The 14,737-nt window shown below is 39.0% G+C and overlaps 1 protein-coding gene across 1 annotated transcript in view; it reads right to left on the bottom strand.

The window, feature by feature from the left end:
• Positions 1 to 8,897: 8,897 nt before the first annotated feature.
• The window catches only part of LOC108681908 (neuroligin-3), a gene marked incomplete at its 5' end in the record, with an annotated part of 40,152 nt that continues 34,312 nt past the window's right edge, over positions 8,898 to 14,737 (bottom strand). Inside the window, 2 exon segments of the mRNA XM_018170987.2 lie at positions 8,898 to 10,622; positions 13,554 to 13,728. Of these exon segments, the coding sequence (XP_018026476.2) occupies positions 9,896 to 10,622; positions 13,554 to 13,728 (902 nt within the window).

Raw genomic sequence — 14,737 nt, 5'->3', positions numbered from 1 at the left:
CTTGGAAGAGCGAATCTTCAGCACCCTCTTAAAACTTCCTGAAACCGTAACGTCTGAAAACTGCCCTGAGTTTAGAGGACGTCCGTTTGTTCAAATGCTCAAGAAAAATGGTGTGAAGCATTTCAAGACAGTTCCCTTCGCGCCAAGCGGTAACGGAAAAGTTGAGAGACTGAATTCCACTCTGAAAAGCTTGCTAGCAGTAGCCGGGGTAGAAAACCAAGCTCTATGAACCAAAACCTGACTCGTATTTTGATAGTTTACAATCACACCGTTCACTCGCAGACAGGACGTGCACCAGCTGAATTCTTCGCTGAAGCAGCTGCCAAATTACCGATTCCATTCACTGAAACATATTGGCGACCTCCAAATAAATCATTCACTCCATTCGTCGTGGGTCAAAGAGTAGCCAGGAAACTCCCTCAGTTACCTGCTCAAAAACAGTTTTCACCTAGATTTTTCGGTCATTTCGTTGTCACATGGGTCGCTCCCAACACCATCACGTATAGGATGCGACTACTGACGCAGAGCATGAAAAGACGGTTCATTTTATTCAAATAAAATCTTGGTTCGGAGAAGATAAGGTGACACAGTACGAGCATGATGCAGCACGTGAGCACAGACCAGCAACGCGCAGCCGTTGCTAACTAGACTCACTAGAGAGCCGAAGTGCCATCGCAGAGCAGCACCTACCTTTGGCGCATTTTCGGTCCCGCCAGTAGCGACGAGTGTGGCACAACTTCGGTGAGTTACGAATTAATCTCTCTGGGTTGGCTGATGAGATTGCAGGATTTATTTGATTTAAAATATTCAGGTGTAAGATTTTTATATGAATTATTTGCTTGATCATTCTTATCGTTCGCAAAAATGTAAGACACCGCATGCGTCAAGTAGTTGTGTCATACACAAGACAGTTGGACCTGTAGGTATCTGGACGTGATGGGGTCGCCTGCCGAAGACCACCACTGCCCTGGATGTAATGGACCATCATGATTCCTGCCTTCCGGAACGTAGCCTTCAACACTTCTGGACAATCATGCCTAGACCGTGCGCCGAACCAGCCCTCGGTCGACCGGCCACTCGTCAAAGGACGATACATTTTGGAACAGAACTGTGCTATCTGAAGCCTAACCTCAAATGCGGTGAACTAAAAATTACATAATTTAACGATGCCCGGAAGTCATATTCGTTCCGCGGTCTGGTGGTGCACGGCAGGTCTTATGCAAGGCCGGAGGCAGACAAAGCCGAGTGGTTCACGGCTGATTAATGGGTGTCCGGAAAGATCCAAGGCGTTCGATGCAGGGCTTATTGGTGCACAAAATTGGTGGTGCACGGCTGCGCTCCCGACGTGATGTAGCTAACCAAGCTCAGCAGTCGTTTAGTGTGGTGAAGAGTTATTAGCTGACGATGACCCTGAGCAGTCAGCTGAGAGGCAGAATAGATAGTAGCTGAAAATAGCGATTTTTTGACAGCCTACGTTTGCTGCCTTTTTTGCCGTGCTGACTACAGCTGGTGTCCTCTGCTGTTGCATCGCTGTATGAATTTGTGTCTTCGCCCGATTTGGGTGCTTTAATGCTGTACAATGCCGACAGTGAACGTCTCGCATTTTAACGCTTCTAAAGAGATTTTAACCCGAATATATAGGCAGAATAAACTATATTTACTTTGTGGAAGTTCGATTTTAACAGAAAGAGAGTTTAATAAAATATTTTATGTATGCTTATTTATGTTTTAATCCATTGCCACTGAACTGGCATGCTACTGACTGATGACTTGGAGAGTTATAGAGGGCAATGAAGTTTAAATAAATGAGCACGCAGAGTTCCGTGGAATTAATTTATATATTGTCTTGGCAATGAGCTACAGTTGTGGATTAGGGGTCCTGGTAGTCTTCAGTTAGCTTGCGGCAGCTCTGCAGGTGACAAACGTATATCAAGAAGATTGACGAAAGTGAGTGAAGATGATAGACAGTGAGACCTACATGCGTTATCTTTCATAGCAAAAAAGTCTATAGCAAGCGTCGTTGCGCGGAAGAACCTGCGTAAGAACAAGAAACCCGCGCCCTCCGAAGAGGCCCTCATCAAGTTGGTGCTCACCGCAGTTGCTGGTGAAGATAACGCGGCATTTGTGCGTTGCCGAGTCAATTTTTTAAGATTTGTTTTCCGGAGTCTGGTGTTTGTTCAGTTAATTTGTATATGCAGTTCAAGAGTCGGTGATAACCGCGGAATGTTACGAAATGCACCTTAATTTCTCGAGAGTGGGGGGCAATGTGCTTATGAGAGGACGTGCGTCGTGCGACTCTCAGGATCTTATTTGAGGGTAACGTAAAGAGTATGTGAAAGGTATACTTGTATCGTGCTGATTTGGTTGGTGGGAGACGCATTGAAATATGTTGTTCCATTTTCTTGCCGTTAATATGTTTCTATCTGTAACTTATCACGGAGCAATAGCAAACTTTCGCTAAATATTATTATTATCGGCTGCAAGTGTCTTTATTAGTAGTATAGAGACCGAGCCTACGGTAACACTTTCCATAAACAGCTTAAATCATAGGTCACCATAACCATTTACCCCAAATCTTACCCAACAAAATTAACCAATTACCCCAGATCCTTCAATATTATTACGAAAAATTACCCCCGAATCTGCATAAACAGCTTAACAGGGTACCGATCACGAATCTTACCCAACAAAATTAACCAATTACTCCCGAATCATGAGTTAACGACCATTTACCCCGATTTTACTACACTCTTTAACCGAAAACTCAGGACTTAACCTAGAGCGATTGCCTGAAAAATACTTCTGTGGATTATATAACTGATTTAAATTTTTGAAATACTTTCCAGAACCGGGATGCTCATGAAATATACATATTGCATACATACAGAGCTACAACCATTGTCGCATGATACACTTACTCGAGCGAGGCAGAAAGGGAAAGCCGGCTTGGGACAGCGCTGACGTAATATGCACGGGTGAACACCATAAATGCTTACATGCATAGCGGTGAGCTGCGTTCATTACAGCACCATCACCAAGGCTAACGCACCACTTTCATTGAGGCCATAGAAGTTAGTCATATTATCTCTTGCTTCTTCGCTGACGTTGTTTCGTCGACGCCTAAAAACAGAACTTTTCCGTAGAGCCTTTGAATCTTAGGCCTAGCCGTTATCTAATTTATCATGGATATTACTGGTTTAGCATAGGTGTTATTTGTTCTAGTGCAGACGTCATCAGTCTTGGCATATGTCCTCTGTTTTAGCATAGATGTAATCTGTTTTTATCATCTTGTGTTTTTTAGCCGCTTGTAACGTGCCCTCGAAGTTCGATCTGAACGAGACGCCACGACAATCTCTTCGTGGAATAATAATAATAATAATAATCTCAGACCTCAAACTAGAATAAGGTTGCTGTCCATACACAATTTAAATAATTATGCTACAATAGATATTTAATTTTATTAGATAACCATATAAATTTAATACGAATTTATTTTTTTGCATGCTGGCATGCTACATATTTTCAATTGATAGAGGCTGTGCCCTCCATATTACTAATAGGTGATAATTGACCTGGACCTACATAAGGCTTGGTCCATAATTGATATTAATGAATATTTTTGAAAATCTGGACAGTTGAGCGGGTCGGGCTGCCACATGGTTATTTTTCGGCCAAATTCTATAATAAAGTTCTTATACTTGCGGTGGCCGGCAAAAATTTATGATGGCGGTACTTCTATAAATTTTGAAATTTGCACAGAATTTAACAATTACTGCAAACCCTAGTAGAATGCACTTGATTTCCAATTTCAGCGCTTGCTGTCGAGGAGAAGATAAGAATTGAAAATAGTCATTAAGAGTTTTCATTTGGGCAAATAAAATTCAATAAAAAAATGAGCGGACAGATTAGTAAATGGCTTTTACGAATTGCAGAACGCTAAAATTTATCGTAGGTTTTGCGTTCAATTGGATTCTTATTAAAGTTCAAGTCCAGCTATGGAATTATGGATATTTTTCGCCTAGAGTATAATTTTGCGTTATGCACTTATTTGCTAAATGCTGGTAATTCGAAGCCCATGGATTCGTACTATTTATGAGTCTGAAGTAAATAGCGAACCGCTGCGTTTGATGCAGTTCAAATTCGGAACGTAAGAAATTTTTTTCAGAATCGGCACCCAAGACGGCAGTGGCTGATATTCTCGATTAAACTGACTGAAAACTTTAAACGCCAATATCTCGAAAACGGCTTAGATTTCGAGGTTTTTCCTTTTGGGTTTAACCCCTTTTATGAAAAGTATTCGTATTAAAATTCTGCTTCTATTGGTACCAATTTTAACTAATTCTAAATTTACAAATTTCCCAAATATTTGAACGACCTCTTCGGCCGGCCGGATAGACAATTTTCTATTGCGTTACCAAGACGCGTTCGACAGCCGGAAGGTGTAGGGAGTTGAGAAGGCGTATAGCAAATCTCTCTGAATATTTACGAAACATGAAAGCTGAAAGATTATTTCCACTGTCAACAACGTTATGTCGCTGAATTACGACAAGTATATTGTTCGAAAATGTGCTTTCTTCTTTTCTCATAGTTATGAAAATTCGACCCAAAAGCTTCATTTGGATGTCATGAAGACAGTTAACTCATTACTGAAGAATGATTTGTTGTTTTTCGGCTGCCATAAAATGTGAATGCAGACTGGAGAATATTAATATTTTTATGGATTGGAAAATAAAACTGATAAAGATGATAATATTTCTATGATGAAACGCACGAACCGCAAGTCGCAAGAGACCTCGCACTCTGATTTTCTAAGCTTCTAGAGAGTAAAATAAAAAGCCACTTCCGGAAGTGATTAATTTTTTAGCAATGTTTTTTTCGTGGGTTAATTTTTCTATTTTGTTTAATAGAATCTAAACAATGTTTACTCTTCAATATCCTTTCTATATAATGTTTCCAGTACCATTAATGATGATGTATCATCCACTGACTGAATTTCAGGTAAAATCTTGCAATTTAACTTGAGATATGAACAAAACTGTAATGTATCCAATACTTTGTATCCAATTTACGTAACGACTGCAGATCTCGCACCTCGCGTGTTGGTCGGGAGCTTCTCAGGTCGGGAGCTTCTCAATAACCGTTCTCGCAGGCTCGCAGCCCTGCCAGGCTTTGCATGCCTATGCATTATTAAAATTGAAGTTAACTGGAATAATAAAGTAAAGATAAATTTGGGAAACTTAACGTTGTTTCATTGCCATCTCCAGCCCCTAACGCATAGTTTTCGTTTATGCTTATTTTGACCCGATTCTCGAAAAAAAATATCAATTTGCAATCAATGTACGAGAAAAATCTAACGTCAGTTCATATTGAGGTCTTATATCGGACAGAGGCTCGCCGGAAATGCGAGGCTGAGGCGGAAGGAGTTCGTTAAGAGTTCGTTAGGAGTTCGTTAAGAGTTCGTTAAGAGTACGTTAAGAGTTCGTTAGGAGTTCGTTAAGAGTTCGTTAAGAGTACGTTAAGAGTTCGTACGGAGTTCGTTAGGAGTGTAGCGTTGCAAGCCATCACCGACCCGAAGGTCTTCTGCACTGTACAGAACGACAAGCATACTCGTATACTTCACAGACCCAGCATTGAAGTATTCGTAAGATTGCCTTGAGAGTTTTTTCCTTACATTAGCTTTTGTTTAAATATCTTTTGTTTCAAAAATTTTACCGCTAAAAGGCTCAATAATTATTGAGCCTGTGTTTTTAGAAATTTTCTGTAAATAACATAATAGACCCCAGGGCCTCGTGTGAAACGCGCACAAATTTTTAAAAATAAAATAACTGAGTATTCAAGTGGCAATAATGAAATAGAATGATGATGTATTAAAAACCATTTTATTGCCACTGATGACATTTGTACACATCATAATTTTAAACAGCTTCAGTTTCAAACAATATTCAAATTCATTTTAATTTTTTACAACTAATCTGATCTGTATATACATTTAGCAACATTCTAAATATTGTCAATCAAAGTACTTTGTACACAGAGCTCAAAATACAATTACATTTTTGTTAAAAACATATCACTTTAAGGTTAGGACCAAATAAAAAAAATAAAATTCTGACAGCTTGAGACGACGACTAACACGTCAGTCACTGCACGTCAGGGTGCAGACACACGTCAGTCACTGCACGTCAGGGAGCAGACTCACGTCAGTCACTGCACGTCAGGGTGCAGACACGTCAGTCACTGCACGTCAGGGAGCAGACTCACGTCAGTCACTGCACGTCAGGGTGCAGACACGTCAGTCACTGCACGTATCACTAAATCTTTCATTAATGATATATCGATTGGAGTCAAAGGATATAACAAATTCACATTAAGTCCAATAGCTTAAAAATGCAATTAGGTCCGAAAAATCACAAATAATGTGCATGACCTCAGCCAAAATAAAAAATTATAAAACTTCACACTGCACAGAAGATAAAAACAAAAGATGTAGAAAGAAACTCCAAATAGTCTAAAATTCCGAGAGAATTGGTGAATGACATACGGGGAAAAGCACTACAATTAAATGCAGCTGAGTAATTCTTCACATGGGTAGCGCTTTGCACAATTTACACGAGATAAACCGGTAGCTGTTCATAAACTTTAAGATATACATTGAATGTTGAACCATCTTAAGCATACGTATAGCTTGAAATATTTCCACCAGCAGCGGTGTAATTACTACAGTTGATTGCTATGTACATAAAGATTGTTTGCATGTATACTAAAGAGATAAAATTTACATAGACTTATTAACGACCAATACATTACACCTAAAAGAGAAATGTAGTTCAATTATTTGTACACAATATACATAACTGAAGAGTATCACACGTTCCTCAGAAAAGTATCGCAGTTTCCTAGTTAAAATTTACAGACGCGTCAGCTTCTGATTTGGATAACCAGAAGCTAGGGCGACTCTAAATTTTGTTAGGGTTCCTCTTCAATTTAAGAAGGAATTGACTGTTCTCACGGGATCTGAAAATCGTCGATGACATCGACTTACTTTGAAAGTTATGTACAACATGAGCAAGGCATTTTATGTATTGTAATAGATGAAAGAAATTACCATACACAAAATTTGTCTCTCTGGTAACAGAAAAAATATTTTTCTCTTAAAATTTTGAAAATTATTCTGAATTGGTTGAAAAATAAGCACAGTCAACGGATACCCCAAGAAAAATGAATCCAAAAGAAGTTGATGAAATTCTTAATTTAGTTACAATTAACTTTGTGGGGCTATGGCAGTTCGTTGATGAGAGTCCTCACATTGAATTTCACAAAAAAGATATAATAGTGAAAATGATAGAAAATGTATTTAGTGAAAATCCTTATCTCCATTGCCTATTTTGATTGCTTAAAGAAGACAAGAAGACCGCTGCTCTACTTGAAAGACAACTGAATTAATGAGAAACAACTGCTAAAGTATATTATTACAAGAACTTAACAGTCATTCACCGCAATAAATAACTTTTAATTTATTGCCCGGTATTTACGAATTTTAGAAGAAATATCGGTTGTTCTATTGTTAGTATATTTGAACTTATAATATTAAAAGACTCACTGAGACATAATGAATTCGTTTGTGATGGTAGTACCGGTTATGCCAAGCCATCATCTTTCATCACAATACAAGTTGCTGCGACATTTAAAAGATTATTATAGAGACATAGCTAAATAAAAGAATAATTGGCAGGATGTTCAGTTTACTGGCGAAAATATCTTTATCGCCAGTAAAAAATCATGCTATTACAACTCTCCGGGGATCAAACGTGTTTACTCGTTCGTTGAAATCAGAATAAATTAGAAGTCATTTTAGTGTACCAAGTTTGTCACACACCGGCTCCTAGGAAATCAAGCCTTCGCTTCAGGAGACAATAGTGGTCACAAATGTTGAAGTGAAGCGGAGATTATGAGTGGAAAGAAAGTGCAAAAAAAAAAACAGTTCATGAGAAATTACAATTACAAAGGAACAATTCTTATAGGAACAACTTTGTGCGGGTGCTAGAACAACGATTGCTGAAACGAAGCCGAACGGTGATAAAAATTTCACAAATCTAAAGGTTGTTTCAGTTTGGAGTTCAAGTTGAAATGAAGATCAAATAGTTGGTTACTCTGGCTACAGTGGTCCATCTTTTGTTACATATTTAATTCAATTTTTTCAACAGAATGTTATTCATTTCGCCTAGCCAACGCTAGGTTTATAGTTAATTTGCAGTCACAAAAAAATTACTGAACAAAGTTCGGTGAACTCAACTTCGCGATAATCGAGAATCCTGGTTTCAGATTTGTAAGGACTCGTCATGCAGGATTATTCACATGGGCAATATCCATCATTTGCTACTTTAGATAAATTGTAAAATGTTAATAACTATATAACAAGATTCAGTAACAATAATAATTATTTTAATGACTTCAGTTGAATTGACACTGAAAGTCTAACTCGTATCTTGACAAGAACCGAGGTTCTGATACCATAAATTACAGTCTGCGATGGTTCAGTGTCGAACATCATGAACTGTACGTGTTCATAACCATTCATGTCCAGAGAGGTTCAAGTCAAGAAGAATACTGCAAACATGGATATTTAAACACTTAAACTGGCTTGGCCATCCGGCTCATTCTTACGAATTGCTTCACAAAATGAACTCAATTTGAGTCCGAGACGGAACTTCTTTTGAATCTGTAAATAAATGTTGCGAACGAGCGATAAATCGTGTTTGAAATTTTCCCCTTCAATAACTTCATGGCAAAGCAATGCGAAAAACTGCGCCCAATACAATGGAGAATACGAGAATTCTTTAAAACCATTATAGTAACATTGCCAAAATTTGCCAACAAAAAATTTCAAATAATTTCACAGGACACATTAGGAAAAAAATGAATGAGAAAATTTTTGATGCCATGGGCATAGTAATATGAATAGTTTCGAAGTAGTCTCAGTAGAACATTATAAGAAACAAAAATTGCAATAGATCTAGAGTACGTAGTCCTAAACTGAGAAAAATAATCAATGTCACTTTTGAACCACGCAAAACCTATTTCCATTGCAGATGCAGGAGGTGAAAACTGAAATTAGACAGGAAATACTAAGTTAGTGACAGAGAGTTCGTCACGAGTTGAGAGCGATATTAAAAGTGACATCCAAAATGACTTTTGGTTCTAGGTGATGAAGAGAAGAGAGTTGATGAAGAGAGAGAGAGAGAGAAAAGTCATTGAAGAGAGGTGTACGTGTTCGACTTCACTCAGAGTTAGAGTATAATACAAAATTAATTATATATAAAATTATCCTTCAAGTCAACAAAACGACGATCTAAAAATTGATTAATGTTTTTAAATAAATGAAATAAAATTTGAGCAGTTAGTAAAAAGTTGATTGATGCCTTGACGCCAGAGAAGAGATTCTAGCGTCCGGACGATCATGACTCGTCTCTATTGGTAAAATTTAAAGATTTCTCTAACAATTGAGGAAAGCTATCATTCAGTCATTAGAAATAAAGTCTGGACCTGTATCTTCTGTCAGTCTTCTTGTATTTGATGTAGAAGAAGTATCCAGTGATAAAAGCAGGTAATCTGTAATCAAAACTACGTTTCTTGTGCATTCATTGCGTAGACATAGGCGGCGTGTGTACAATTAGGAGTAATTGGGCTTCTAAGCAAAAACCCTGCATTGACATTCGACTGTTTGTTAGTCGAAACTAGGACTCAAACGAATCATTTGAACGTTTACCAAACGACCTAGGCATTTTAGACGGTATTTTTGATTAGATAGAACAAAAAGCACCTTTTAGAACAATCCACTAGCCTGCAAGTTTTGAGCTAATTACCTTACACTGTATAAATAACAAAGAGAAGAGCGCTATACACGGAGTTCCCCCATCTCTTCTTCTTTGATGGGGCTTTTGCAGAGGGAGTTTGGAGATCCCAATGAGAAGGTAGTTGTCTGTTGCTGTGGCTGATGTTGGTGTTGCTGCTGCAGTAGAGGCTGTGCTTCGGACACCTGATTGATGGGTACTCTCGGAGGTGGGGGTGCCCGAGCCACCGATAGGGTCAAAGATCCCCCATGTGGACCAAGAGGACGGCCGACACCTCTCGGTAATGTGGCCAAATGAGTCGAGTTGTCATAGTTCATTTTGGACGGTTGGTCTGCGAACTCAGGAGGAGGCAAGTGCGTTTGCAGCGACGTCTGGTGAGGGCTTTTAGCGTTGTTACTCGAATGGTTATTTGAGTGCGTAACGTGCCTGTTTTGCGGACCCGGAGTCCCGAGATCACCACTTATGCTGTGCGCCGGCGCCAGCAATCCGCCATTCTCGGCAACTTTCTTCGCTTCGATCCTAGACTTGTCTCTCTGATAGTAAACCCCGGCAAATATAAGAATATTTAGGATGAGTAATGAACAGCCAATAGCGACCGTGACCGACAGGGCAGTCGAGTAGGCAGCGAAGCCGTCGTGCAACGAAGCGGGACCGCGCCAGGATGAGTTGAAAAGCTCGCTGGCGGCCCCTGGCGTGGACTGCAGCACCGCTGACACGTTGTATTGCTTCGTTGTGGTTGACACCGTCGTCGTCTCTGGTGGCAGGATCACCCTGCAAAAAACCTTAGAATTAGAAAAATTTTACATTAACTTATCACATAATACGCAATGTTCTTTCAGGCATTAACAATACGCGAATGAATACAATATAACATATAATTTTCCACAAACAAAATAGAATAAAATAAAACAAGGAACATCCCCAAAATATAATTCATGATTCATCAGACATACAAAACAACACAACGTATAATATTTTCCGAGCATACAATATTCATGTTCCCAGTGATCTGCACATACTGCGTAGAGTGAGATACTTGCAACTAATTCTACGTAAAATACTGCATTCTCTCATGTTTGGATAGCAAGCACAAAAAAATTAGCATAAAATTTCCAAACATTTTCAGTCACGTTAAAACAAATTTGCTGCTTTGCGATTTCTGCGAAGTATACATGATAAAAAATCCAGGCTGTTAACATAAATTCCATCTCAGAATATCTATTGCAAAATGTTTATTGATGAAAAAAGTAACTCTCACTGTGCTACCACTCGAACTTTTTTATATACAAATGTAGTGATAAATTTATAATTCCATGCAAAGCATTAAAAAAAAAAGAAAACAGTTTGTGGTAGCACGAACAGTATTTGCAAACAAATATTATTCGAGATATATAATAAAATTCCTTTTTCTCGAGTTTCCAGCAAAATTTTGCCCGCTTATGCACTCGTAGACCTTAAATAGGCATGTTTCTTAGGTATAAATGTAAAAGAAGTTTATAAAATTTCTAGATTACATTGTTTAATTAATGACGGAAATTACCTGGCAACATCCCAGACAATATTCGATTTCAGGCGCGGGCGAACCTAAATAATTTCATCCCAACCTAATTTATTTTCGTGGTGTTAATATAACTGATATTGATTCAATGTTACTACTTCTAATTTACTGCACTGACAATTTTGCATGTTTATGGTTTCGTATGTATGTAGTATGTATGCTTTGAATGTTAATAAATCATTTAATATTCTCGTTCGCTTAAACTTTAAAGCTTTCCATAACCTGAAATAAATTAATTAAAGCCGTTGTAGGAACAGTATATTCTAGAAGCAGCCTCAACCATCACATAAATATAAATGTGCAGGACAGAGCTTGGTACTCGCTTACCTAAATTCCCCTAATAAATTTTATTAAAACAATTTAGTTATTCAAATATGCATGGAAATTTATCTGATTTTACTCCAACGTCAGCGCTACTTTTTTGGTGGAAAGTAACTTTCCTCGTTCTATATTCCATTAGAACTAAATGACTTCCTTGGTTGAATAAATTTTAATAGTTGCATTATTGTTTTTCTGGAGTTAAAATTACGAAATTAAAAACAAAACACAAGCCTTTTAAGAAATGAGCAGCTAAGAGAAGCGTGTTGTGAAGCTGATCGATGGTCTGTACAGACGACGCTGGCAAGAAAGTTATCCGCTTAAAAAAATCTTTTTTGGCTGTCAGTGAGGGAAGCCTCGAGGGAAATTGCAGCGACTTGAGTGAGGACGCCGGAGCCGCGATAAAGAGGGTATGAGTTGCCCTCAGCCACCGAGCCCTCTACCACCGTGTGCCCTCTACCACCGTGTGCCCTCTACCACCGTGTGCCCTCTACCACCGTGTGATGATATATCACTCCCGTATAGAATTGTGATTAATTCTTCAACTTAACACGTACAAACTGTCGGGTTTATCAATTCCTTAACAAGTTACCCTGGAAGTAAGAGTTTAAAACAGCTCATCAAGTGACATAGGAAAATTATTGTAAAATTATCAACGGTTCAGCGCAGCGCAAAATGCTTGCGTATCGAGCAGCGTTGACCAGCTCAATACAATCCAACGTTGCAAGGCAAGAAAATAACGCCTGGGATTGACCCGACCCTGGCACATGCAATAAGCTGTAGTGGAGTCAAATATATATGGGAGGTCTTTTTACCCAGCCCATGGTCTCACCCACGACAATATCGCTAGATAAGGACTTGGTATGCAAGAAAGGCTCAGTTGTTTGCCCAAGTGGATGTGTAAAACACCGCGTTTACTATTGCTATGGTCCATTTAATTTGAACGCAGGCCTCGCGCTTATCTTTTACGAGCACTAAAAGTAATTGGCGGAGCAAGAAAGCGGTCGCTTATAATAGGGGTGGCCTGCGACGTCGTGACTTCCGATCGAAAATAAAGTTTCTCTGCGGCTTTCCTTTTCCTGTTACTGACCAATCAATTAATCAATGTCCTGTTACTGACCAATCTCAACGTAACATTCGTCCTCAGCACTTACGGATTAAATCAAACAGAACTCAAATTGTGCCAAACAAATTATTTCTGCACCTTTTAGATATCGACAATTAATATTGGTTAGGTTAGGAGGTAGAAATTAGGTGATGTTGTCTTTCAGCTCACTAATCACAGCACAAGGCCAAGATCGACGCGTGCATTAGCCAACGCTTGACAGTCGTGGAATAGTTGCATCTTTATGACACTTGGTTATCATCTGAAGCAGTGTACTCGTAAAGCGAAACACACGAGATAATTGAATACACTTCACTTGCGTGCGCATCATGCGACGTCAAAGACCGAAGTCGCAGTTATCATACACCAGTGACAGACGTACGCACCTGGTGACTGGTAAAGATCATACCAGGTGGTGGTTGTAGCTCCAGTTATGATACACCAGTGACATACCTGGTGACGGGTACTGATCATACCAGGTGGTGGTAGTAGCTCCAGTTATGATACACCAGTGACATACCTGGTGGCTGGTACTGATTGTACCAGGTGGTGGTAGTAGCTCCAGTTATGATACACCAGTGACATACCTGGTGACTGGTACTGATTGTACCAGGTGGTGGTAGTAGCTCCAGTTATGATACACCAGTGATATACCTGGTGACTGGTACTGATCATACCAGGTGGTGGTAGCAGCTCCAGTTATGATACACCAGTGACATACCTGGTGACTGGTACTGATCGCACCAGGCCCCGGTAGGAGTCCCAGTCGTTATGGTTGACGAGATGGTGATGCTCCTCAGGAGCGTCGGCTCCCGCCTGGTGAAGTTCGGGCACGAGCTTCAACCAGAAGGACAGCTGATGGGATCTGTAGTGGTCGTTGATGCGAGGCCGGCTACCTGCACAGTCAATGAATATCTTTACGAATAGGCCTAGATTTTGTGAAAATTTTGATAGTATCTTTACGAATAGGCCAAGATCTTATTATAATGTTGTAGTACCTTTACGAATAGGCCTAGATTTTGTGAAATTGTTGTAGTATCTTTACGAATAGGGCTAGATCTTATTATAATGTTGTATCTTTACGAATAGGCCTAGATTTTGTTAAATTGTTGTAGTATCTTTACGAATAGGCCTAAATTTTGTTTAATTTTTGTAGAAGGAAACAATTTATGAAGATTTTCTGATTCAGTTATTCAAGGATGAAATTAAATTCAATATTTTCTGCTATTTTTCACTCAATGTACGATTCAAATACAAAGGAGGTAAAGCGAGTATAAATCTTCGATGATTAAATTCTCAATGATGAGTGAATGAAGTGTGCGATAGCAAGAATAATGTGTTTATCAATTGAAAATGAAAAAAATTAGCAATAAAATGTATTGGGAGAGGAGTCATGAACCCTGGCAAATAGTTTAAGAACCTAAAAGTCATATCAATCGAGTAGAACAATTTCTACTCAATCGAGTAGAACAATTTCTACTCAATCGAGGAGAACAAGGACATAGTATATTTTATGACTCGCTTATAAATAACACAAATATTAACAGTTTTTTTGTGTTTTGTAGGGTTTAAATTGGCTGCTTCTTCGTGATTTTAATTTTTCTAAATTGCCCAAACTTAAGGTTTCTTGAACGAATTCTTGCAGCTTCCAAATTCGTTTGCTTCTTCGTTCTGTCTATTGACTCGAGAAATAAAACGTTTTGAACGTGACTTATTTCCGTAACTTGGACACTGTATGCAAAGAATCTAAGGCAACCGGAGTCAGAGAGCAGGATACAGTTGCGAGATTAGACTTGTACCTTGACTGCTTCAGTCCCCAAGACTTCAGAGCCCCAAGTCCGCAGCTAAAAACTCAGCCCACACATCCGGCCAGAGAAGAAAACTCATAAAATAAGTCATTCCCTG

Source organism: Hyalella azteca, unplaced genomic scaffold (assembly GCF_000764305.2).
Source record: "Hyalella azteca isolate HAZT.00-mixed unplaced genomic scaffold, Hazt_2.0.2 contig656, whole genome shotgun sequence".
NCBI classification, from domain to species: Eukaryota; Metazoa; Arthropoda; class Malacostraca; order Amphipoda; family Hyalellidae; genus Hyalella; species Hyalella azteca.
Note: the sequence above shows the minus strand (reverse complement) of the source record. Positions and strands in the feature narration are given on the sequence as shown.